The sequence below is a fragment of the Lycorma delicatula genome, chromosome 1 (assembly GCF_047948215.1).
Source record: "Lycorma delicatula isolate Av1 chromosome 1, ASM4794821v1, whole genome shotgun sequence".
NCBI classification, from domain to species: domain Eukaryota; kingdom Metazoa; phylum Arthropoda; class Insecta; order Hemiptera; family Fulgoridae; genus Lycorma; species Lycorma delicatula.
In genome coordinates this window covers 93249343-93276707 of record NC_134455.1, presented here as the reverse complement: position 1 = coordinate 93276707, position 27365 = coordinate 93249343, and the positions used below count along the sequence as shown (strand labels likewise).

The 27365-nt window shown below is 29.4% G+C and overlaps 1 protein-coding gene across 3 annotated transcripts in view; it reads left to right on the top strand.

Annotated features, from left to right (window-relative positions):
• Nucleotides 1-27365, top strand: part of B4 (imaginal disc development protein B4) — a 246163-nt gene that overhangs the window by 168360 nt on the left and 50438 nt on the right. For all 3 annotated transcript variants that reach the window (XM_075357980.1, XM_075357974.1, XM_075357968.1), the window contains one exon: nucleotides 21560-22312. In XM_075357980.1, the coding sequence (XP_075214095.1) occupies nucleotides 21970-22312 (343 nt within the window). In that variant the 5' untranslated portion in view covers nucleotides 21560-21969. The remainder of the gene's footprint in view (nucleotides 1-21559; nucleotides 22313-27365) is intronic.

The following is a 27365-nucleotide window of genomic DNA, read 5'->3' as shown; positions in this document are numbered from 1 at the left end:
TATATTAAAAAATGTAACATAATCTTCTTTTATGGTAAGATATGATGTAGGCTATTGTAATTTCATTGCTTCAGAACTTGTTTGAAAAACCTTGAAAAATTTCTTGGAAAATTTTTTATGCACAACGGTTGATGATGCTATTAAAAAAGAATAAAAACTTGATTTTTAGAATTATTTTCCTAAGAAGGAGAAGGTATTAAAGCAAGAGCAAAAAAATTTTCAGGGTCCAGAGTTAATTTGTAAACATGATTACTAACAACTTTTATCAAATTTCCTGGTTCTTTATTGTCCTGTATTTTGTTATAAAACTACTGTAAAACCGATTTTTATCATCGTTCAAGGAAATAGAAATTTAACATAAATTCCGTTAATCTATAAATGTTGTGAAAAATTCAAAAATTGAATTCTTCTGTTATAAAAATTCTCTTATCAAATATAACAGAATTACATTACAGAAAATTTACTTTTATTTGAGAATACGTTTACTAACATAAATTAAATTCTAACCAATTTTTCAAAAATTCAAATCATCTGAAAAACGTTGAATTTGGTAGTTTATCTACGACTTCGACTAGAAAAATAGACCAGATGCCTAAATTTGGAGAACATACAGTACGGACATGTAACTGGTTGTTGCTCCGTATGTGAACTCTCGCCAGAGTTTCCAATATCAGAACGACTGTCAACCTCAAATGACGTGAAAATAGCATCAAAAAATTCTCTGTATCAACGATGAGATTTGAAATCTCGTAGTGGTGACTCTTATTGCTAAAAACAGTCAGGAAGCTTGTCTTTTTTGCACCCCGGATAGATTCTATCCTGTTCAGGTTGTCTCTTGTCTTAACTTGGTCTGTTGGCGGTCTCTAGATTGTACTTTCAAAGACCTGGGTTCTCACACCGCGGAGCGGGTTGTCCCAGGCCAGCCAATCCCTGTGTGGTTGCTCTAGCAAAGCTTGCTAGACGCAAAGCAGTTCTGTGTCTCGCAAAGCTGCTTTGGTGAAGCACGGCTGAAACGGAGTAACCGCATTTTGATAACTTTTGGCCTTGCTCGAAATTAGAGTGGCACCGGATCTGCTCTCTTGACAAAAATCCGTTATCTTCGGCTGAAGCCCGATCTAATTTGGATTTGATTGATTTGTTTGTCTCTTAGGTTGGAATGTTGAATTTTAATTTGCATTGGAATATTGGTGAGTAAGTAATATTTAATCTTGTTCCGAAGCTTAAGGTGACAGCTGAGTAAAAAGCATACAGCTTGTAGCCCACCGATATGAAAGCTGACTGACTATACGAGAACTTTGGTACTGCCACGTATACAGATGAATGCACTTCAACGATAGTCAGGTAATTTCTACGTTATAATCAGAGCTTACACCTTAGAGATCAGTCCATGATTCAGTAAATTCTTCTGGAGAGGTACTGCGCTTATCGCACGTATGTTGAACTGCCGTACTGTCGCTCTACTGATAAATCTCGTAAAAAGTGCGATCACATTTGTTGTCCAGATGCTAAGCATTCAAAAAATGTATTTTTATTATGCTTTAAACAAACAATAATAATTTTAAATACAATTTATCTAGAAATACAATTTACTTTTCAGAGATTCAAATAAAAACACCGTTAACTTTTCTGAATTTTTGACTCAGATTTTTCCATTTCAGTTGATACATAGACATACTTATTTCGTTCTGGTTTTTCAAATAAAATTTACATAAAAAATAACCGAACTTAAGCAACTTTATTTTATCCTTGTACTACTGCAATTACTAAATGTACTATATTTATCTTGTATTTCTTTATTATTAATTCAATTTCCCGATTTTTTTATATTTTGAGAATAATTCGTTCTATTAGCTTCTCAAAAGAGAACTTCAGAAAAAATTCAGAAAAAATATTTCTTAAATAATTTTTTTTTAAACGCAAACTCACTCTTCAATTTCTTAATTTGTTTTTTCTTCTAAAATCTCATCTCAGAGAGTAGATAAGATTTCATTTTCAAAGAATTACTAACTAATACAATAATTAAGACATTACATGTTGCAATTTCTCCTTCAAAATTATAAAATATTAACTAAATTACTAAAATTTTTTGTTTTAATTTTGTCTCAGAGAAAATCAAATGTTATCTCTTAAATCATTCTCGTCAAGAAGGAATGCAGATATTTCTAAAGTTTGCCTATTACCTTTACCTATTTAATACCTTTACTTTTATATCTGTCCTTAGCATGTAAATTGCAAAAATTACACAAGTACAGAAAACGTTTATTATGTGTAACATGTTGTTTTAAAAAAAAAAAATATTTTAATTCACGTCTTTTTGTTATAAATTACATACAAAATTTTCTTTTAGAATTATGTTATAAATAAAGGCTTAATTTAAGTAATTTTTTTTGTGTAGTAGTTAGTAAATAAAAATTCAAAAATAAATTAGTAAAAAAATAAACTCGGCCCTAGTTAAAATGTAACTCACTCAACTAATTATAAATTAATGATTTTTGTTTTATTTCTTTAATTTAAGTGGTGTTTTTATGTGTTTTAATTTTACCTTTGATTTACGAGAAAAAGATTACACCACAGTTTTAATATATTTAGGACATGGGAAAAAAACAGTAAACGTAATGTCTTTGTACGTTTTACGATGTAAAAGAGTGCTTCCTTGAGATCGTTTATGCCATAAACTGAACAACAAAAAAGCTCTTGCTTCTATACATAGACAGTTATTAATTATTACGGTTATTAATTAGGTTTTATACAGCAATAAACATGTGTAAGTGAATGTAAATTTAGTCCGTGCAATTACACCTTTTTATTTATTACTTTACCACATCGTCTTTTATGAGTATGTATTATTATTAGATATTGTTCTTATTTTGTGTTTTTTTTTTGGTTTTTTTTTTACTAGAAATTAGTTGCCAATTTGTAATTAAATAACAGCGAAAGTGAACGTTAAGAATTGTAAAAAATAAAAAAACTACATGTGTATATTACAAGCTATAACTATACGCACATTTCGATTGTTAAACAGTTATCGTCAGTAGAAATTAGAGTAGTAGTTAAGATAAAAATTAATATATACATACAACACAAATAAATAAGCGTAACAGATATTTTTGTTGTTTTGATATCTATCATTTGTTTTAGTTTATTAAGTTTTTTCGTACAACTATTACTTATCTAATGACAACTATTACTTTACAATCGAGATTTGCATGTAGTCATAGATTTTTGTATTTTTAGGTAGATTTCATAAGAAAGCTACCTATTGTAATGGGTACCGTGATTCGAAAAATTTCGGCAAATTTCAACATATCTTTGCGTTTCACATCCCCGAGACCTCAAAACCACCGTCAGAACTTTAAGGTGGAAATCTTTTTTAACCCCAACTTTGTATCTGTGAAATCTAATTCCACCTTCCGGCGTGCCGAAAGGGACTTTTTTAAACGGTTTACTTTACAATTAATTTTTTTGGCGTTAGAATGTTTAAAATAAGTTTAAAAACTTTCCAACTGGCATGTGAACTATTATTTTCTTATCTTAACTATGTTAACGAAAATTTGTTTGTTAAAGTGTAGTAAGTATGATTCTAATTTTTACCGTATACCGATTTTTTTTTGTTGTTACCTCGTAATAATAAAGAAAAGCAGTCAAATAAATTACAATTTCAAATGATTTGTTAATTAATTTTTTTATTTATTTATTGAACATAATATAAATCTATTTAGAGTGTGCCTTGGTTATTTTATTAAATTTTATTTTTTATTTTGCAAACTTTGGTTCTCAAATTAGATTTTTGAAGTGGGAAACTAATATTTATATAAAAAAAAAATCTAATGTTGACACCACATGACTTCCTTTTACGCCTATTAAGTTACATACACTCTTTTTTTTTAAATTTAAATGTACATAAAGTTTTATTTCGTTAATATCTTCTGATTTTTCTTTTTTTTATTGTTATTATTCAACTATTATTTATTGTAATTCTTTTTCTTACAATCAGAGGTTAATAATTATTAATAAATCAATATATTTAAATTAAAAAAAAAAAAACAGTTAAAAAAAGGATATGAAGTCGGATTCGAATCGATGTGCCTTCCCCATGTGAGAACCAAATATTTCATTAATATGGCAATAACTCTGGGACCAGTGAAAAAAAATTCCAACTTATGAGATATCGTTGAAAAGTTCTCAATGAGAGCTTATTACTGCACTTAAGAAAAAATCCAAAATCTAGATTTTTTTGAATTTGGGCTTTTTAGAAGACACTTGGTCCAGTCGATTGCAATCAAAATGGAAGGTGTACAACTAGATGTTACAACAAGCCTAAATCCATAATTTTAACGTCTTACGGCTAATCGTTTTTGAGTTATGCGAGATATATACGTACGTACGTACGTACCAGACGTCACGCCGAAAAAGTCAAATTGAATTCAGGGATTGTCAAAATGGATATTTCTGTTGAAATCTGAAAACCGACATTTTTCGCAATCACAATAGTTCCTTTACTTCGTACACGGAAGTAAAAATACTACTCTTACTTCAGTAAATGTACAAGTGATATAATAAACTGTGTAACTGTGATATTGTTACTACTCCATTCTTTATCTGGGTAAAGCATTACACATATTGTTTCAGCAGAAGAAAAATTCTAATTTATAAAATAAATATAGAACGAAATTTGATTGAAATGACAATGGAAATTTGAACTGTACTAAACTAGATTATCTGAAAATAATTTTAAAAACTTTGATTAAAATTAGTAGAAAAACATGCTGGCGTGACGTGTTTAATCCTAGTCATATCGTTTAATTTAATAATTTTCGTCATGAACTCTATTAAACGAACATTTCGATTATTACTAATCAAAACTTTCCCAATGTAATTAAAACTTTCAAAATGTAATTTTCATATTGTCCAACATGAATGTATTTCAAACAGACTTATGATAAGAGGCATACATTTTTCAAAATAATATAAATTTCTATCAAATAAAAAATGATATACATAGTATTTAGCGATAAAAGTTTGTTTCTATAGTGTATGTTGTAATAGTCTGTACTAGAATGTAGTACAATACTCTGGATGATAAAATTAAATTAATCTTTAACTTAGTAGTTTTAATTATCCAGCATTTATTCTCTGTAATTGATTATAAGTTACTTGTAACTAGAGTTTAATTACAAAGAATATTAGCTAATTTTACATATTTAGGGGATACAATTGTAAAAGTTTTGTTCATGTCTTAAATGAGACAACCTATATGAAAATATTTGTAAACGTCTGAAAAGTCAGAATTCCATTGACGACATAATATTTTATATCTTACCACAATCTACAAAATATTATTAATTAGTTTAGTAAATGGCTTCAATAAAACAATTAATTAAGAGAAATATAATATTATGTAGATATATTCATAGAAAATATTAATATTCATGGAAAATGGGAAAACTTTTTCTGGTCGGAAATATTTTGCGGTTTTACTTCTTATTGTTCTATAGGGCACGTTTATTAATTTTTATTCAACCGGATGCCCATTTCGTGAGTTTTATACATCTGTTTTAACTTGTAAAGATAAAAATAGATGATTATTCCCAGCCTTGGAAACAGCTCTAAAGCCGTGTAACAAATTATGTCACGATTCGTGCCTTATTTATTATTATTTTTATATACCTACTAAACTTATTTATTATGATACAAAATCCGCTTAACACTTGTATTTAATAACATAAGCCTATCTCATTAGTCTAACTTAAAGTCGTCGATCTTTAAAAAAATCATGGATCCCATTATGAGAAGAGAATAAATATAAACGTTCAGTTAAACTATCAACGTAAGCTGATTATTGACTTGGACGTTCGGAAAATGTTTTTTCATATTGATATTGATTATCAAATATAAAGTAATGTTACTTAAAAAATAATATTATCAGAATAAAAAAAAATATTTCAGATTCAAATCTTAAACTTTTATAATTAGCTAACCGATGAAATATTAGTTGATTCATCTAAGAATGTAAAAAACAATGTTTAAAATATAAACTACTTCAATTTTTATTTAATTTATTATTTTTATTTAATTTTTTACTTTAATTATTATATTAAATATTCCATGGGAGTTTACTTTCAATTCTGTGAAGAATATTTCACTAGGGTACTGCACTTAAGTCAAAATCAAATTATTTATGTATTACTGAATAGGTCACTGTAGAATTTCCATATTCATTAAAGCCCATTATTAGCAATTACAGAAGAAACGTTTTCAGATCAAAGTTTTGTTAATGATGTTAATAATTCAACTATATTAGACGTGTTTCCATGATTATATTTTGAAGTTTTTCTGAACCAGTTTTAACAAAAAAATTTGTCAAAGATAATGCATATTAAAAAAACTCCTTTTCGGCACGCCGGAAGGCGGCGGTAGATTTCACCGGTGCTAGCTGGGGGATAAAAAAAGATTTCCACCTTAAAGTTAAGAAAAACTTCAAATTTACTCAATTCGACAATGGTTGCATGTGAAGAAAAGTTTTACATGTTTAGCATACGACAAGCACCATTTTCTTATAATTCCAGCAACATTTTGGTCATCCCTTTCCGTAAAGGTTGGTCATATCAAAAATTGTTTCAGATAAACGTTTTAGGTAATGTTTAGAGGACTAACGACCACTTTAAGCCGATTCGATACTTTGCCTATTAAGGAGGTATGTTTTTTTTTGTCTTCGAACCCACATTTTTTCCACTCCCTGGATCAATGGTTGGTGATATAAAAAAAAATTACTTATATTAGTTTCAGACCCTTATCCAAAGAATAGTAGGAACTTTAAACGAATTCGATATTTTACTTAATAAGAAAGTTATAGCTTTTTTTCGAAAAAGCACCCATTTCCACCCCCATGGTCCGATTTTGTCTACTAAAAAAAAAAAAATGTTTAATGGCTATTATTGATCCTTGTTGACAAATATCTATGCAAGAAGTTCTTACTCAGTTCTTTGTGTGTACAATACAAAATATTTTCTGTATAAAAGTCATACTTTGAATTAGTTTTGTAAGTCTTAGCATTTAATTGTAAGATTTCATGTAATTTTATCTGTTTAGAACATGTGTAATAACACATGAAATTCCCTTTTTTGGGGGGGATAAAAATGAAATATCTCTCGCCCCTAGAATTGACCGATCCCCCATAACAAATTTCCGATTTTTTATTTAAAAAATTATTATATAGGTGACCAAGTAATTTAAATTCATACTATCAGGTCCCAAAACGTTTGGAACCTGATAGTGTAAAATTCCCATTTTCCCATTTTTTTATTCCTCATTGCGTTTTTTAGGAGGAGGAATAAAAATTAAATATTTCTCTCCCTTAAAATTGATTCCATTCATCGGTATTCGCTATAAGACCATCCTGTTGTGGTGAACTTAATGAAGATGTCATTTCTCGAACTAAATGTCAACTGTATTTCTACGACTGTCGCAAGCTAATTTACAATATTATGTAAAGATCAGTGAAAAAATTAACGAAATTATTGTGGTTATATGAATTGATTCTACCGGTTCAAAACTTCATGAAATTTGATTTTTTTAAATTAGCAATTAAAAACTTTTATTTTCCAGCTTGCCACCGATAGTACACTAATCATAATACTGATTCTGGTATCTTTACTTTTTTATGTGTTTGATAAGTAAACATTTACGTCCGATACTATAACTTTTAACCGTTCATGCTACGAAATAACCTCAATTTCTCTATCAAACTATAACTAAAAGAAATCTACAAAAACTCATACAATGATACAGCTGTCGTGTCCTATTAAAATCACACCAGCTAATTTCTGGATAAAAATCAAAAATTAAATTACATTGTGTTCGTATGAAACCAATTTTAAAAAATCCATCACAGGAATGTTCTTTTTTTAAATCCTCTAGAGATATAAAAATGTTTCTGCATAAATAAGTCATTTAATTCACCACACTTTACTGATAATAAAAATGTTTTACTTAATTATTTTTAAATAAATATTATTATTTTTAAATAAATATGTTGCAAAACGTTGAAATTATTTATTTAAATCGCTCTTTGGGATTAATTAATATTTAATGAAATCATAATATCAGTTTGTAATTGGGATTAACCTGCTTCAACTAATATTGTTGATATATCACGCAATTTTATTTTAGCTTAGTTATTTAAATTAATTAGATACTTGATAGTGAACTAAATTCCGGTAATTAAAAAAGAAAAAATTATCATTGTATTTACCACGTCTCATCAATCACCATTTGCTACCACAGCTATATCTGGTGACAACGGTGATCCAAAGCCGGTCAGTGCCTCTGTAATTTTGCCAATTTATTCTTTTCAATTTATATTTTTTTTACGAATGATGGATGTCGCAATTATCTACGGCCCAGTGATCACAGAAAAACATTTCGTTTATACCAATAAAACAACTGTGTAAAGAAATGATTGCAATAATTTTATCATCATAACGTAATAGCCTTAATGCACATCTTTTAGTTTCTCGTTTTCTTTAAAAAGAAACGAATTTTTTTCATTCATGATTACAATCTTATAAATAGAATGAAATTGAAATGTTGTGTTCGTTGTATTGCTATTTAGTTGAATACGTCACTGGACTATTTTAACTAAATTTAATTAAATCATAATTGTACTAGTCTATCGGGTAGGTGGGGGGTGGGAGGGTTATGCTGATTCTTCGTTTTGTGTTGCTGCACAAAACACTCAGGGGAACCCTGTTCAGATCTTAAAGAATAGCTTTCTTTTAACCTAATTTGCAAGCCCTTAGGCGTTCAAATTGTAAAAATTTACTGTAGCCTAACACGTTAAATTACGAACGGATATGTTTTTCATATGTCAGTATGTATATATTTTTTTATATATATAAAACAGGCATCCTCGTCGCGACTTAGCTTGTGCTAAGTATATGGTTACTTAACGCTCGCGTTTCCCGTCCCAGTCAGATGATATTTAGCATGTCATGGCTTGCTTCGCTGACACAACCCGTCTAACTAGGGAGCTTAGCTCCCTGGATCCCCTGTGTTCATCATACTCATGTATGTGAGAATAATAGTGAAAAATAAAAATTAAAGCCTGTTAAAATTATAAAAACTATCAGTGTATTGTAATTTCTTCAGAGCAGCAGTTTGGTTAGTACATTACCCGAAACTGAGTGATCTGAAGAATGCGGGTTTCAAAATAGTCAGTCTTCATCTTAAAAAAACAGTAGTTATAGCTGACTGAAAAGAAAATGCATTTTTACCCGTACTAAGGACGGGTAAAAATGTATTTTGCTCGGTTCTTAGCGTTACCTTAAAAACATCACTAGGAGATGACCAAATTCGTTCGGATTTCATTTTTTTAATGTAAATTTTTTTTATTTTGCATTTTATAGTCAAGTAACCCAGAGGCAAGTGCAGCCAGTTGGGTTGCACATACAGTAACAGTGGCAGTGTAACAGTCACTGTGTTAGTTGAGCCGCGCGCGCTATCCGTCACACCCTTAAAAAGTTGAAATTAAAAAAATTCCCGAGAATGGTTTTCATATATTTAGTTGAAGAGTATTTGCAAGCCCATATCTAATGAACATCTAGTTTAGTATAGCCGGAAACGGTGTAAATTTGCAATCATTATTCAAAATATTTTTACTTTTCTTTACTTCTTTCAAGGACAAATTTCAGAAATCTAAAAATTAGTTTATAGATATACACATGAAGAGTACACACAACAAAAATTAAGTTGATATCTTTATTTTTTTATCGATAAATTCAAAAATTGTCTGGGTTCAAAAAAAATCAAAAATTCTTTTTAACCCTTTAAACTCGGAATTTCAAAAAATGATTTCTTAGTTTGCACTTTCACCGTGATAAGAACATGTATACAAATTTCCATCAATTTATTTTCAGGAATTTTGCTGGACGTTGATTAAGAATCACTCACGACATGTTGTTTTATGTTCTGCTGTAAAATGTCAGTCTGTCTCTCTCTCTCTCTCTCTCTCTATATATATATATATATATATATATATATATATATATATATATATGTATGTATAATGTAACACATTCATGGTATTTATATTCATACACGATTGAAAGCAAATTAATATTTTTTTTTTTGTCCGGCATATTAATTTATCTATTTTACGGTAAACCAAGGTCATTTTTTTAAATTCTTATCTCTTGTTTCGTATTTACTTTCATCATAGAATTTTTTCAGTTACTTGATTTTTACGACTATCTAAATTTTTTCCGTTTCTGTGGGTTACTTTACAACCATTTCTTGTTATTTTCACTTGATCTTTTGTAAATCCTTATTTACATTTTTTTGTTCTCAAAAATTGTTTTTACAAAAATAATTGTATTTTTTACCTATTTGATTAGTATTGAGTTTTCCTTTTTTTCTTAATTCTTCAGGGAATTAATAGTCTTACTGATTGTTGATCCCTTAAAAAAATATAAAAAACCCTTTTAAGATTAACTTATTTAAACTCTGAGTTCTTAGCTACGTCTGAATTTACATTGTTAATGAAAGGCCCGCCCAACTTGGCAAAAAATAAATTGGTAACTTACTCGCTAAGATTAATTTGATCAAATATAACCATATATAAACCAGCCTGTTTGTTCGTAGGCACCAACATTCATTTAAAATTCGAAAGCCACTGGATGAATATGATACGTTCATCAATCATTAAACGATAATTTTATCAGTTTTATTAATTAAATATCCAGGTATATTTTAGGGAGTAAATTTATGCAGGTAAATAAAGAAACCAATAATAAAGAGTTAAGCAATAATTTTATTTTCGGTGAACAGGAAGACTTAAAACCGACTGAATGTTGTATTTTACAGATTGTACAGTTACGCTTTGATCACTGACTAAATTACGTTCGGTACGAAAAATCTATGATTCCTGCAAGTGAGATTAAAAAAGTATAATAATCTCAAGTTTATTTTTATGTTCAATTTTTCTAAATCGGATTAACGATTCTTGATCAACGATTTAATCGAAAATTTTATTATTTCATATTTTTAAAGAAGAAAATCAAGTCTTTTTTCATAATGAATTAAGGTAACAAAAAAGTAAACTTTTAATAGAACTAATATCCTTTAACGAGGAAACCTTTAAAGTGTTATGTAAATTAAAAAAAAAAAAAAAACTTTTTATCCGTTGAAAATATATAATTTATAGTTTTAAAATGATTTTGTATAAATAAAATTTTAATATATGCTAGGAATTTTTTTCTGAAATTTGACTGAGGGTTCTCTTCTGGATAATAAATATAATCAGGTTCCCGGAAAAATACCAGGTAATTCACTTTCCAGGTAAATATTTTTTTCAGTATTTAAAATTTCCACAAAGTTTGTTATATTTTCCCTCGTTACAAAAATGATACAAACATTTTTATTTATTAAAACATTTTAAAAGGAAAAAATAATATCCGAAATAGCATTCCCAGAATTATTTTATTTAATATTGGATATGTGTATTTTTTTGTGATTTTGTGATCAGTTTTAGCGAAGAGTTTAAAAAATTTAAGAAAATACGATATAAACTAAACGTAAATGTGTATTATTTCTAACGGGAGCATCGTCTCACTTCAGTTTATTTTTTTGTGATTTATTAACTAAAAGTAAAATTTAAGCGACAAAGTTAAATTAAATAAAAATTGTAAAAACTTTCTTTTCAGATAATACATAAAGATAATTCAACAAGAAATAATAATTTTATTTGGTATTAAGTATTAGGGTTAAAAGATTTATAGATAAGATAAAGTCTAATATATATATATATATATATATATATATATATATATATATATATATATATATATGTTTCTTTAAAATAATTTCTTTTTGAGCTAGTTTATTTGAAATAATGAATAGAAAAATCTAATTAAATATATGTACAAGTATATTCATAAAAATTATATCGGTTAGTTAGAATTTCAGCATGGAATTTTAGCATCATATAAAAGATATATCCGACTGTGTAGAATGGCTACGAATATTGAAATAATTATGTCACCTTATTTAAGATTATTTTATATACCCTTCGTTTCCATCAATAAAATAAGAATAATTTATTAAATATGACTGGGAAATCATGACGCCTTTTATTACATAGATCCCCACTTCTTTGCCTAAGAAACTGACATTCCACTGGTGACTTCCTCCCTCGTAAGAGCATGACATAATTTCTTAACAATTCTTATTCGATTGACAATTACTGTATTGCATAAGACCTAATATAAGTTATATTTTAAATAGCAGGTAAATTTAGTATTATGAAAAATATAATACCTATAAAAGTATCTATTCTCAGTACAATAGTAATGCAAAACACAAATTCCGATCTCCTGACAGGTTTATGAAACGGTAGATTAATATAACTATCCTTAGCTGATGCCAGTCTACACTTAAATTTTCGTTTTTAAATAATATATTTCTTCTTATATTGAACTGAATTTTATATTTAGTTATATTTTTACTTCAATATTTTGGTTTGATTTAATTAAGTGATATCATCTTATTATTTTAATGAGATATTTAAAATCATACGGCTACGGTAATTCCAGAAACTGCAATAATTTTCTACTACAATAATTCTAATCTAAAATTTAAATTTTATGAAATCACGAAATCAACATTACAATCTATGTTAAATACTAATTTTTGAAGTAAGAGTAAGTGTATCAAAACAATTTTATAACCTTTTATGAAATATTGAAAATAACGTATTCAAAAAAAAAATGAAAATTACTTAGTATCCGATATAATGGTCGAACCCTAATTTTCAAGCAGTAACACTTTCATAAAAAGTCCGATATTACGTGGTGAAATATAATTAAGAATATTTCAGAATTTCATTTATAATTTACTGCGTTTAACTGTACAATCACTGCATGTTTATCACTGGTGTTTTTTTTTCATAGCTGTACCTATAAACCAACTTGTCCTGATTGACTGATTCATCAGCATCCGGCAAAAACTACTGAAGATAAATTGATGAAAATTTTTATATGTTCTTCTGATGTAAGTGCATACCAAGAAAGGATATTTTGAAATTCCAAATTAAAATGGAGTAAAGATTAAAGTTAATATTTTGTTTAAATTACTCGGTAACAAATGAAGACAACTTGATTTTTGGTGTATGTAAGCTTCATGTGAAGATCTAAAAAGTAATTTCTAGATTTAAATAAAAATTCTATTAAAGTTTAAAGATTTAATATGGAATTCGATTTTTGGTAGATTTCATTAGAAAGCTGCCTATTGTAATGGATGCCATAATTCGACTTCAAGAAAATTTCGATATATCTTCGCACCGGACCCCAAAACCACCGTCAGTTCCCAAAGTTTATATATACATTTATATATATAAACATTTTACTTTCTTTTGGACACGATAACTGCCGAAATTTTGCGCCAATCACTTTCAAAAAGTGATTGGCCAACCAAATCACCATTGGTGATTTTGGATATAACGACCCAAAATCTCGGTCGGATTCGTTAATGGGCAAAATCAGATCATGGGGGTGGAAATGGGAGGCTTTTTCGAAAAAAATATCACTAAAACTTTCTTATTAAGTAACATATCGAATTCGTTCCTATTATTCTTCGGATAAGGATCTGAAACTAATATAAGTAATTTTTTTTATATCACCAACCATTGATCCAAGGAGCGGAAAAATGGGGTTTCGAAGACAAAAAAATCATACCTACTTAATAGGCAAAGTATCGAATCGGCTTAAAGTGGTCGTTAGTTCCCTAAATATTATCTAAACCTTTTGTATGAAACAATTTTTGATATGACCAACTCTTACGGCAAGAGATGACCAAAATGTTGCTGGAATTGTAAGAAAATGGTGCTTATCGTATGCTAAACATGTGAAACTTTTGTTCACATGGAACCATTGTCGTATTGAGTAAATTTGAAGGTTATCTTAACTTTAAAGTGGAAATCTTTTTTATCTCCTACTTAGCACCGCTAAAATCTACCGCCGCCTTCCAGCGTGCCGAATGGGATTCTTTTTTTTTTAAATCCGATATTTTTTTGAATTTCACAACAAATAAAGATATCAACTTGATTTTTGGTGTATGTAATTTTCATGTAAATATCTAAAAACCAATTTCTAAATTTTTTGAATTCGACCTTGAAAGGGTGAAAAACAATAAAAAAAATTCTGAACAATGATTGCATATTTTCCCCATTTCCGACTGTACTAAACGAGGTATTCACTAGCATATGGCTTACAAATACACTTCAGATAAATATCTAAAAACCATTTTCGAGTATTTTTTTTTAATTTTGATTTTAAAGGGGTGTGATGATATATGGCGCTGTGGCTCAACCGACACAGTTACTGTTACTGTATGTACGACGCGACTGGCTGCATGACTAAAAAACTCCCTCCCGTTGCTTGACTAAAAAACTTAAAATAAAAGTAATTAAAACATTTTGTAAAAAATGAGAAACAAAGTACGGGTACCTCGTAGTGATGTTTGTTGGATAACGCTAAGAACTGGTGAAAAAGATTTTACCATGATTTAAGCATAACTCAAGCAGGAGTTTGATGAACACAGTGGAAAATGATTTACTGAAATTCAAAGGATTAAAATGAAATGAACGTACATTTGACATTTACGCATTTCTCAGCAACGATTCAGTTCATCGAGTCGGTCTTAATACCGTAATTCCGTTTATACCATCAGATTATTCTTTCGAATTTAAAAGTTTGAAATTACCTCTTGAGGTATGCTCTGCTATGACGAAAAATAATTCTCAAGGGCAATCGTTGAAATTGGCAGGCATTGACTTAAGAAAGGACAGTTTCTCTCACGTATAATTTTATGTGGCTTGCTATAGAGTAAGTTCACCCAGCAGTTTATTCATTCTAACACTTCAAAAAAAAATTTCCAAGTAGTTTTATACGAAAGTCCTGAAATAAAAATAACTCAAACAGCACTTTTCAGTGCTACATTCTAAATCGACTCCTGTCAGGGCTAAATATATTTAAGTGTTGGGCAAAAATTCGTTATCTGTTCTATATTTCTTCAATATTTTTAATAAAAATTTTTATTTACCGTTTTATTAGGATTTAATGAAAAACAATATTCTTTATTAAATAGTTTTCATTTTTTATTACTTTTCCCCCTTTTTCCCCGCCCCCTGAGCCGGATCCGCAACTAAACAAACTCGGCTCCGAGGGGTGCCATAGCCTCTAAGTACCTCGTCGGGAACAAAGTTCCCGCCAGATAGCCGGGACTTGGTCGTTTAGGCGCCATGCCTCTAATGAGGGCACCCCAAAGGATTCCCCACCGGGACTAGGTCTTACTTTCTCCCCTCTCCCCAACGGTACTGCAAGGGAGTCCCCACTCGATCATCGTAAGCGGGAGACCGAGGCTTCCTACCCTCTCCAGGATGGGGCTGTCCCTCACAGACACCATGATGTTCCTACGAAGAAGCAGCTCCAGATAATGATGGAGCCATCTTACATCGCCGACCACCAGGCGCATGACCATGTGACAAGCAGGATAAGCAGCTAGGGTCCTGTTGGCAGTCCTTGCGTAAATGGCAAATTCATACTTCAGTAATCTGAAAATACTAAACCATAGCTAAACCAAACTCACATCAGTTACCTAAAGGGAAAGAGTTTAAAATTAATGAACAAATAATAAGTTGTTATGAATCTTAAAATGTATAATAAAATGATGGAACACGATTTATAACAGTTTTTTCTTAACTTGAGATATAATCTGTACATAATTGTACCTTAAGGTTTGCGGTTCTGCGTTCAAATATTTATTTGTTACTTTTTTATAAGAATACACATGCCTTGCAGGTTTTTAATTTTACGTAAATTTTGCCTAAGGAAATCTTAAACTACAAAGTAGTGTTACTATTTTGATGTTTAAAGTAAAAAACAAAGATACTACGATAACAAACTTGCATGGAATACACATCTAGTACTGTATATTTTGTTTTAGTATGTATTGTAGTAAATATACGTTATATTACGTATGTAACGTACTTTACATTAAGCAGTGTCTATACGAATAATATTTAAACCGATTTATTTAAACAGGGCAGTATTATTAAATTAAAATTTTGGCATTCACTCAAAATAAGTAACCTTCAAATATTGCAGTTGAAATAGAATATAAATTTCATTCCACATGGTTCTGAATTTGTAACATTTTTATATCACGTTATGGTAATATATATTATATTGTTAAGAAGTTTTTATTGTGATTACCTGCGTAGAATACTCTTATTTCTTTTGACTACGCCGCTACTTTTAAAATTCGTCTGTGATCTTTTATACCTATTTCCTCTTCAATCAGAAGAATTACACAATGATTTCGTAGAGTTTCCGTATAAATTGGCTTGCATAAATCACAACCTTCTCCAGGTGATAGTATTCTCGTTGATTTTTCCTCTTACAAATAAAAAACGGGTCAGATACGGCTATTTTTATGTTATTCAAAACTTCGAAAATTTTAGACTCGCACCTTATTTTTTATTGAAATAAAGTTCCATGAAACATTGTTACAAATTTCAGTAACTCTTTTGAAGATTTTTCCCCTAAAAAAACATCCCTTTAGTCAAATAAATTATAACAACTCGTTGTTGTTTTTAGTGTTTAAAAAAATGTATAAATCATTTATGTTATGCTTTATGAAAATTCAGAATGAATATCAGTAGAATGTTAAAAAAAGTATTAACTTTCACCCTCTTAGATCCTCAATAACTAAGAAAAAACCCCTCTTTTTTTTTATTCTTCATCCGGAGCATCTAAGTCAGGCATAGCCAACATAGGGCCCGGGGGCCGGATGCGGCCCGCGTAATGAATTTATACGGCCCGCGAAAAATTGTTCAATATTAACTTTTTTTTATGAGCAATTGAATAATGGAAAATACGGAGCTCATATTATCATAATATCAGATAGCTCAAATATCTTCAGCTCAACTTATATTTGTGAACAAACTTTTTCTTTAATGAATCTAAATAAAAGTACAACAAATTCCATAATAGGATTTTATTTACTTAAGTGAATCGTTTTTGTATTTAACATTTGTTATTTTAATATTTCGTTCGGCCAGTAAAAAAGTTTTCTTTCTAATTCGGCCCGGAGGCAAAAACTGTTGGCAAATACTTTTTTCCTTAATCATTTGTGTGACATGACGATTGTTGAGGTAAATTTTCCTACAACATAGAGATTGATATTATATAATGTAAAAATATTTTTTTCTGCCTAACTTTTGCTTAGCTTTGTATGTTAGACTGATGATATTTCGTAATCGAGGCTTTGACAATATTATCATCTTTATGTAGATAAAGGGAATAAATTATTCAGATTTATACTTTAATAAATATTAACATCATAAAAAATTATAAGAAATATTTATATATATATATATATATATATATATATATATATATATATATATATATGTGTGTGTGTGTGTGTGTGTGTGTGTGTGTGTAAACCTGAAGAAAATTGAATTTAATAATCAATTATAACCACATTAAATCATTATTGAAACTATTTTTCTTCTGCTACTTTAATGCTTGTAGTTATCATTGGATATGTCCATAATATTTTTGTTACTTGTTTTTACTATTTTTTTTTTTTTTTTTTTTTTTTTTTTTTTTTTTGGCGTCTATATTCTAAACACTATTACAGTAGAGTAGGTCACTTTCTGTGTCGAAAAACACCATTCTAATACTTTCATCAAAATAAAAAAGTAGTTTCTATTTTAATTAAAAATTACATTTTATTTGAACTACTATTTATTCACGATTTTTTTTTTAAGGTAATAAAAAAATAATTCAAATGCTTCAGTGGTTCTAAATTGTTTTATTTCTGTGTTTATGTTAAAGGTATTTCAATCGGTGAAGGTAAGATAAGTCATGCATCAATGAAACATTGTGACTGCATGGATTGCCTCCGTTGTTTAATGAAGATATCAAGGAAATCCATAGGAATTGGGATTAGATCATTATTAAAATGAATTGAAAGTTCGGTTTTTATTTAAAAGTTAGCTACACTTAGAAAAATTGAATTACAATTAGTTTTGTTTAAGAAACAACTTTATTTTATCGTAAAATTTAGGAAACACAAACTTTTATAAGTCATTATAATAGTATTATGTAATTAAACCTAAAAAAAAACTATTTTCAGCTAATTTATTTTCATATACTCTGTAGAAATTTTTATTATTTGTATTGAAAGTGTACTTAAATTTTGATAGTGAGATTGAAAAGTTGTAATATTATTTAAGCCAAACTGTTTAAAAAGTAAATAATTTTTATATTTCCATATGATTTTTGTTATTAAGTAACGTGTTAAGATTTTGAGAAAAAAATTATAAAATATATATGCATAAGTCGGAAAGATTCTTTTTTAAACAAGGGGATTTAAAACATTTTGATTTGGATATAAATCAAAATTTTAAAAATTTAAGCTACAAAATTTTCTTAATTTAAAAAAAACTCGAAACAAAAGACATAAGTGGGAATAAACCGAGAGAGAATAAAAAGAGCCCACAAAAAAGAAAAATTATATTTATTATGATTTTATTATTGCACTGCTTTAACTTCATTAAAAAAAATCTTATGTGGACACGACATGACTTCCTTGTATGCTTATTAAATTACAAATAAACTTTTTTTTCTCCCCTCTCCTCCGAATCGACTTCCATAGTGAAACATAACACAATCCGGGGGAGTGTCCTTTTACTCTAACAAGCCGGCTGGATCTTAACTATTAATGCCTGCCTCTTAACTCCTATGGTAGAGTTACCAGGCCGACTATGTCATTCCTGTTCCCCCACCATAGCAGCCGGGTCTCGGTCTTTATGCCTTGTTTGCCTCAAACGAGAACACCCGAAAGAGATTCGCGCCGGGACTAAGGTCTTTTTTACAAGAGGACGAGAGAGTCCCCGTGCCTCATCATTGCTACCCATCTGTGCATGCACAAACGAATACCAGCTCAGCAGGGAGCAGCCCCTCATCCTCTTGTAGCCCCAGCAGCGCTATCCTTCTGTTGAAGGACCCGTGTGATAAAATCAGATATAGCACGGAATTGTACCTCATTCGCCAACATACGGCCCACGATGCTCCCCACCGTAAGTGGCCCAGTAATCAACTCACATTGCAAGCGGTCCCTGTCCCAGGTCCGACAAACACGACGTGCTTCAGAATGTCAAGCTCACCGCAGGATAAACAAAAGGGGTCATCAGCCCGCTGTCATGCATTCAAATATACCCGGAACACCCCGTGGCCAGACGGTCAACCAATAGGAGACTTCGCCAAACCTACGGCTGACCCATGGCTTCACCTGCGGAATTAGGGGGTGAGTCCACCGCTCGGTGAAGGAGGGATCCCCACGAGCCTGCCAAGCTTGGAACATCCGATCTTGCACCTCAGCGTTACCAGCCTCTTGAAGAAGCCCAATCTGCATGGCGGCAAGCTGCTGAAATGTGGGATCTCCGCATTAAGAAGCAGTGGGGACAGAAGAGTACGAAGATACTACACAGAGAGCTACCCTCCTTTCACGCTCTCAAGCATGCGTTTATTCCTATCGCTCCTCAGTGCCGGCGACCAGACCTCAACACCATATAATAGTACCGAGTTGATCACATTACCATAAAGCGCCGCTTGGAGGCCCGAGGGCTGGCCACATTTCTTAACAACCTACTCAAGGCAGTCACCATCGCCCCTACCTTCTCTGATACCTCCCGGACATGCACGGTGAAGGATCCAGCCACACACCTGAATATTTCGCAGCTTCCACCTGAAATATAAGAAATAAAGTGGAAAGTTACATAATTGCTAAAATAATAGTTATTAACATCAAATATTTATATAGTTATTAATTCAACAATTTTACCTGAAATATTAGGATAGAACAAAAGTCCCTTTATTACTCCTTAAATAAATATATCTTATATCTATCTAATATTGTTTTTTTTTTAATTATTATGATGTAACCATTAACAAAATGAAAACAAAAACAAATAATTAGATGTTTCACCAAATCTGATGTGGGCACCACATGACTTACTTATACGCCTATTAAATTACACAAACACCTTTTATTTAAAATGTAAAGTACATAAAATGTTATTTCATTAATAACTTCTGATATTTTTTCATATTTTTTTTAATTGTTATTATTGTATTATTATTTATTGTAAAACGTTTTTACAATCAGAGGTTAATAATTATTAATAAATCAATATATTTAAATTTAAAAAAACGTTAAAAAAAGAAGATAAAGTCTGGTTCGAACCGATGTGGATGAATATGAAAGCTACGATGGTTTTAATCACCAAGAATTTTTAATTCTGAGAATAGATTTAGGATGGAGATAAGTGAATAAATATGTAAAATATTAATTCAGAAGTGTACGGGATATCTGGAGCTATTTAATTGGGTTTACTGGAAGCTGTTTCCCTTGTACTGAATTGTCAATTTATATGAAGATGTAGAACATTGTTAATTCGATAGGTTCGGATGATATTGTTCATTGCAATTACATTACATTTACAATTAAAATTACATTAGGATGTAATTGTTCACTGCAAAAAGTGATGTTCGGTGAGACAAAACTAAGAAACTTGAGAGCATTAAATTTTTTCTGGGACGTCTACGTCTTGATCGGTCCAACACCACTCTGAAAGAAGACAACCTTTAATAGCCTATTCACTTTCCCGACAGCATTATGGGTATTATATGACGCTAATGCCGATTGCTTCATAAAATGAACCATATGCCTATCCAGTTTATTATTCTGCAACAAACGTTCCAGTATTCAAATGATCGAATATTACTTTTTTTTAAATAGTACAACACTTCAGCACACTTCAGATTATATTAGTCTATATTATTTTACGTAAGTAAAATTGTATAGATTTTATAGATCAAAATAATGTAGTCTATTCAAGTAATCAATCTAAGTAATACTTTTTTTAAATTCGGGTTTTAATATTTTATAAAACATCTAGCAATAGATGTTTTTTTTTTCATTGACCACCAATGGTTGCCATCAGTATTAATTTTACTGATTTGTTTGTAGTTATATATAATATTTTTTATAACATCTTATAACATCTTTTTTGCGTTAGTGTGCAGGAATAACATTTATGATGTACGTCTCATTTTCTTATTAATTGTGTAAAAACGTTTGTTGAAATAAGATTCTTTTTTGCATCATTGCCTTTTCTTTCATTTTAGTTATTTTTCATAAATAGTTGGACTACGAGGACTAATTTTTTAAATTATTTACGGGAAAACGTAACTATAAGTTTTCATTTCATTAATCACCTGAAAGGAATCAAATATTGTAAATAACCTCCATATGTGAAAGTTGAAAAAATATTTTTTTTCCAAAAAGTCTTATGTGCGGGCAAATACGACGTCGAATCTTTTGAATACATATAGTTTGAAAAACTTGTGTATTCGTTTGTAGATTGCATATTTTATTTTTTCAGCTTTCATTTTATTCTCTTCATTAATGTAAAATAATTTTTATTTTGTTTCAGATTCCAAGAAGAAGCTTATAAATGGTTGTAAATTTAAAAACATCGGTAATTTGAACAAAAAATGGGCGTTTGTTAAATGAAATAATAAAAAGTACCTTCACATAAAGTTTAAAAACTTTGTTTTATTAAATACAAAAATTTTACTTTATTATGTGTAAATAATTCAAGAATTATTTCCTATTAAAGTTTACTTTAAAATTATTTGAAACTTTAAATTCGAACTCTTATTTAAATTTTAAAATTCATACTTAAAATTTTCTTCAATAAAAATCTACCATGTCAACTGTCAATAAAAGTTATATAAATAGTGGAAGAATTGTGGTAGATTTTGATGAATATTCCAAGTTAGGATTTCTTTACATTAAGAAAAGAGTTTAATTTTATGTAAAAACAAAAAGTTAAAAATCAATATGGCCGCTGTGTCTGAACGGAGGCCTCCGGATAGTGGAGGAGGGGTCTCTTACTGCAAAACGTCCAGTTTGCAAAGCTATTCGTCGATGGCAACATCATCAAGTTCTGACGAACATTTGACACCCAGAACATTTCTTGAGAGATATTCTTTACCGAGAATAGTGAGAATTGTACCTCAAGAACCGGTTGATGCCTTAGATTCAGGACCTATGTCTCTTTTATCTGGGCAATTGCTGATGTACAAACAATATAGAAGTGGAAAAGTTGAAGCCAGAAGTCAAGTTAAGACGAAGAATGGAAGCGATATGCTATCTCTGATAGTCATTCCAGATACTTACCAAGGTAAGCACTAAAATAATTATACATACAAATGTTGCATGCTTGACGTATAAGATAAAGGTTTCAATTAAATAGAAAGGTGCTTATTGAAATTAATTTTGTATTTATTTTATTTTTTTATATATTTTTTTTTGCATTTTCTTAAAAAGCAATTTAAAGAATGCTTTAAATCATTAAAAAAGATCCAGATTGAATTTTCCTTGTTTATCCAGTCAATTAAATAACTTTACAAAATAATAAATATTGAAAATTTCTCAGAGAAAAAGTGGGATTGATTAAACATAAATGATGTAATGGTTGCTACTGGAAGTAATTTGAATTTTCAGAACTCCAAATTTTACTGTTTTGATGTTTACTTTTCCTTTATATACCTCTTAGTTGGAACCACCTGTTGTCAATAAAAAAGTTATCAAAAATAGTTTTATACGGATGGGAAAACCACCGACAATATTGGTATCATTTTTCCTTGTATGGTTCCTATAATGCATTCTCCAACAAAATTTGGATCAGTCAAAACACTTGAATTAATAGAACAAATAAGCTGGTAGCACGACCTGTATTCCAAAAAAAGTTATTGAACAGCAGGAAGTGAATTTTTAGGGTTTTTTTTATTATCTGCATAAATACCATCAGTCAGCTAAAAATTTTGCATACTGACACAAGTTTAATGAAACTTCAACAATAAAATAAGGTCATTGTTGAGGCTACAAGGATAATAATATATATACAAGGAGTCTTTGAGAGAGATCTCTATACTAATATCCGTGCTTAGTTTAAACTAAGTCCCAGTATGTCCTTTGGATAACAGCCGCGTAATTAGGCATCATATTTTAATTGAGTGTATACGTTACGTTGCATTATGCAGGTAATTTTAAACTAGTAGGCAGAATTGGGGTTGTTTTGGGCGAATTTGGTGACCGAAGTTGAAAAACTATTCAAATCCTAGAAATCAGTTTAACATTTATGAGTTTAATTTATTCTCTATTTCTATTTATTTCCGGGGAACCCTTTGCAATTTATCCTTAATAAGTTGCAACTAAAATATGTAATTTATTAATTTTCCTTTTACTGACTGTACTAAGTGGATATATTTTCTGAAAGATTTCATTTTTCCAAAAATTTTCTAGTTATTGGGAATCCCTTAGAAATGTTAAAGTTATCTACTTTAGGTGTCATTTATGATTACACTACGAAGTTACTTGAACATATCTGGCTTTTTATGTATGTAAATGCTATTTATTTATTATACTTTGAAATGATGTTTTGCTATTTACGTCATTTGTAGTCTTTCCTAAAAATATTATATTATTTCTTAGTTTGAAGCAATTCTGCATTCTGTTGCCTGTATTTCTCAGACGGCAATAACCTAACTGGTTGTTTGCCTTCAAAAAAAAAATGCTACCAACATCGATGTACTCTCATACAAAATTTCTCTTTGATCAGAAATTATTCGAATACTTTACACAAATTTCTTATTTTTTTTTAGATTGCGGATATTGATCAATGAGTGGCTTTTGATCACCTTGTGGATACATCAGTGTTGGTCTTTTATGTCTATTTTTAAATATTTACGTTTATTTCTGATATACACATATGGTGTAACGTAGGATATTATATGATATTTTTTACAAGCACTATCAACTAAAATAAAATTTATTTCATAACAATAAAATTAACCTTTTAGTAGTGCATACTCATAGATCGATCTCCATGGCGGAGTGGCAGCGTTTAGGGGTTTCACCTCGAGGTCCCGGGTTTGAATCCCGGTCAGGCATGGCAATTTTCAGACGCTACAAAATCCCTTTTTCATAAATTTCTGTAACAACAATCCATCTTTTCTGCACGATTGTTTTTAAAATATTTTTTTTAATCTACGTCGACTTATTTATGCAATAGTTATAATAATTACAGATGACTCACGAGTAAAGCGATTTTTTTCTAAAGGAGTTACACATTAAGATTGTAAACTGTCCATGAAGAATGTTCGTCAGTGAGCCTATTGTAACGGTCCGAATCCATAAAGTAGTATTATTCTACTGTGTATTTATCACACGGAATAATCTTTAAAGTTGTTCGTGTAGAATGCATAACATCAGACTGTTGTGTTTAAATACGGAGTACATAAATTATTTTTGTAACAGCAATTTTATGGTTTAAACTGTTCTTTGTACCGCATCAGTGGATATGAAGTAATGAATAATATTAAACAGCATAATAAACAAAATTACTGGCTAAAACAAAACGATAGAACTAATTATATGGCAAAATAATCATTTGTATTGTCAACTACTGTACTATATTAATTAAATATATATACTATGTAAATATTATTTAAAAAGTTTTTTTTTTTTACATTAAGGTTTTTTACATTTCTCCATTTTCCGATAGAAGATAAATAAACTCGTTATATTTTACTATTGTATATAACATGTATTTAATCTTGTCTCGGATAGACATCATTATAATTTGTAGATTTTCAGGAACTATCTTTTCTGCTAATGTTGTGTATTTATTTTTACTTGTAAAATTAGAAAAGACTAAATTAAAACTTAGAAATTACTAACTTAGAATAAACTAACTTTCAGAATAACAGTTAACTATCAAAACACAATTATGATGATAGATTAAAAACGTTTGATTAATTAAGAAATTACAACGTAAATCCAACAATAAATAATAATTCTGTTTCATTCCACAGCCGTCGCTGTCATTTGCTCTCAGTTGTCAATTAGAATATTTAAAAACTCTATTAAATATACTTAAATTAAATAAAACTAGAACATTTTTTTATGATAGGCAGATTTTGATACAGTTTTTATATTACTAAAATTTTGGCTTTTGTCTGAATTTGATAATTCAAACGAAAAAATGAAAAATTTTCATTTTTCATAGAATCCTTCCATACTTCTATCCCTATTAGTTGCAGTTTATAAATATGTATTATATAATTATTTATATTAATATTTTAATAATTTTTTAACTTTTTCTGATGGATTAATTTTTACGCTCAACATGGTTCGATTTTGTACTCCGTTGGTGGGGATCCTTTTAAAACTTCTTATTGTTATTTCTATCTATGTATGATGCTAACTAAAATGTTTTTTTTAGTAACGTTTATGTTCTCTCATTTCCAGGTTTTCTTTTTCTTCAAATTGGGTAATTATTTTTTCAGGCAGTAATAACTTATTTGGTGTTTTCCCCCAAATAAAAATAAACAGAATATAATATTAGCCTGATTCATTTTAAAATTTCTTTAGTAGCAGAAGTTTAGTTTCGCTCGTTAAGAGGACTGGTCCAAAATACACTGAATTTTGTATTTACTCGTTTAAAATTAACTGTACTAATGTTCCTGAAAATCTTTGCACTTTAGTTTGTTGGTAAGTATTAAAATATCTTGTGGAAGTCTAATCACACAAACGTCTAATAGATCTAGTGTAAGTAGATATTTACAGATTTTTTATTACCGAATAAAATATTAAATATTCCTCTTCTTTTTAATTTTGAGACGTACGTTTTTACTCAAAATCCTTTTAAAAATCTATTTAATGTTGTTTACATTAAAGCAGTTATTTTAAGTATATAATATTCTACTTAATATTATATATAACATGTGTGTACTATGAAGAGAAATAGAAATTTGATAACGCATCGCAAGATCACTCGTGAGATTACTGACTACAAGTTAGGATTAAATTACAAAGAACAAAAAAATTATTTTCTGACAAAAAAACCTCTTCTCTACATGTTTTATTTGTTAATATTATCAGAGAAAGTGTAATTATATATTCAAATTATAATCTATTTCGAAATAAGATAAAAAATTAAACATATTCTGTTTTCCGTGATTATGAGCCATCTTTTATCAAAACGTCAATCTAACGATACACAGATTTGAGTACCTATATATTAATGCTAAAATAGTTAAACCATTCTGAATATTCTGTTCAAAATATTCTGTTTATTCGGAATATTCTGTTTGATTACCAATCGATTTTCAACATTGTCGTAATTAGTATCTCTAATTTTGAAGATCTCTTTTTTAGGTGTGTGTGTGTGTGTGTGTGTGTGTGTGTGTGTGTGTGTGTGTGTGTGTGTGTGTGTGTGTGTGTGTGTGCGTGCGCGTGTGTGTGTGTGTGTGTGCGTGTGTGTGTGTGTGTGTGTGTGTGTGTGTGTGTGTGTGTGTGATAAATTTTAGAATTATATAATTCATTTGCATAATTAACAATAATATAAATTTTATTCTTCGAGCATGATCATTAACTCTTCGACCATTTATAACGCGAATTAGCTACCTCTGAATTTTCTGTTTTACCTGTTTATTCATTGCTTTCTTTCATAAGCTTTTCTTAATAAGAATTTATAACTAGCATGTTTTTTTTTTTTAATAAAAAAAAATATTCCATATATTTGCTATTACAAGCTGTTGTATTTTTGCATGAAAATTTGAAATCTTTTAGAAATACTTGTATTTACCTAAACTTCCTGTATAACATAGAACTGCACGAAAATATCCATAACGGTTTCAACAAACCCTAAAAATAGTTTTATTGAACAAGAGTCTCTTATATGTATTCAGAAAAGGAAACCGTAGCGGAATTTAAAATATTGACTGGTTATGATTGCAGTGCTGATCGCTTGAATCGAATTGGTGTATTTCCACTATTATTATGTACCATTTGCCAGAAACAGTGACAATAATGAACTTTTAAACTTCTGAAAGAATTAATGTTAAAAAAATTAATAAATTTCAATTTAGACAAAGGTAAGTTATAAAAGCACTAAGGTGAATTTAAAAGATTGTGAGTAAAATAAGAAAAGATTGACTTTAATTTTACAATGCTGTCAAGTCCAGCAATTTATGCAAGGAAGTTTGATCAATTTCCTAAAAATTGGATGTTGGTAATGAGTTTTGCTGGTTTACTGTTAAACATTAAAAATAAACGAGTACGGTACGGATTATAAGATTATGTTAATAATAAAATAATCGGTCAATGATCTCAACTTCCGAAAAACGGATTTACACATTAACTGGCAGGTTTTTACAGCTAACGGAACT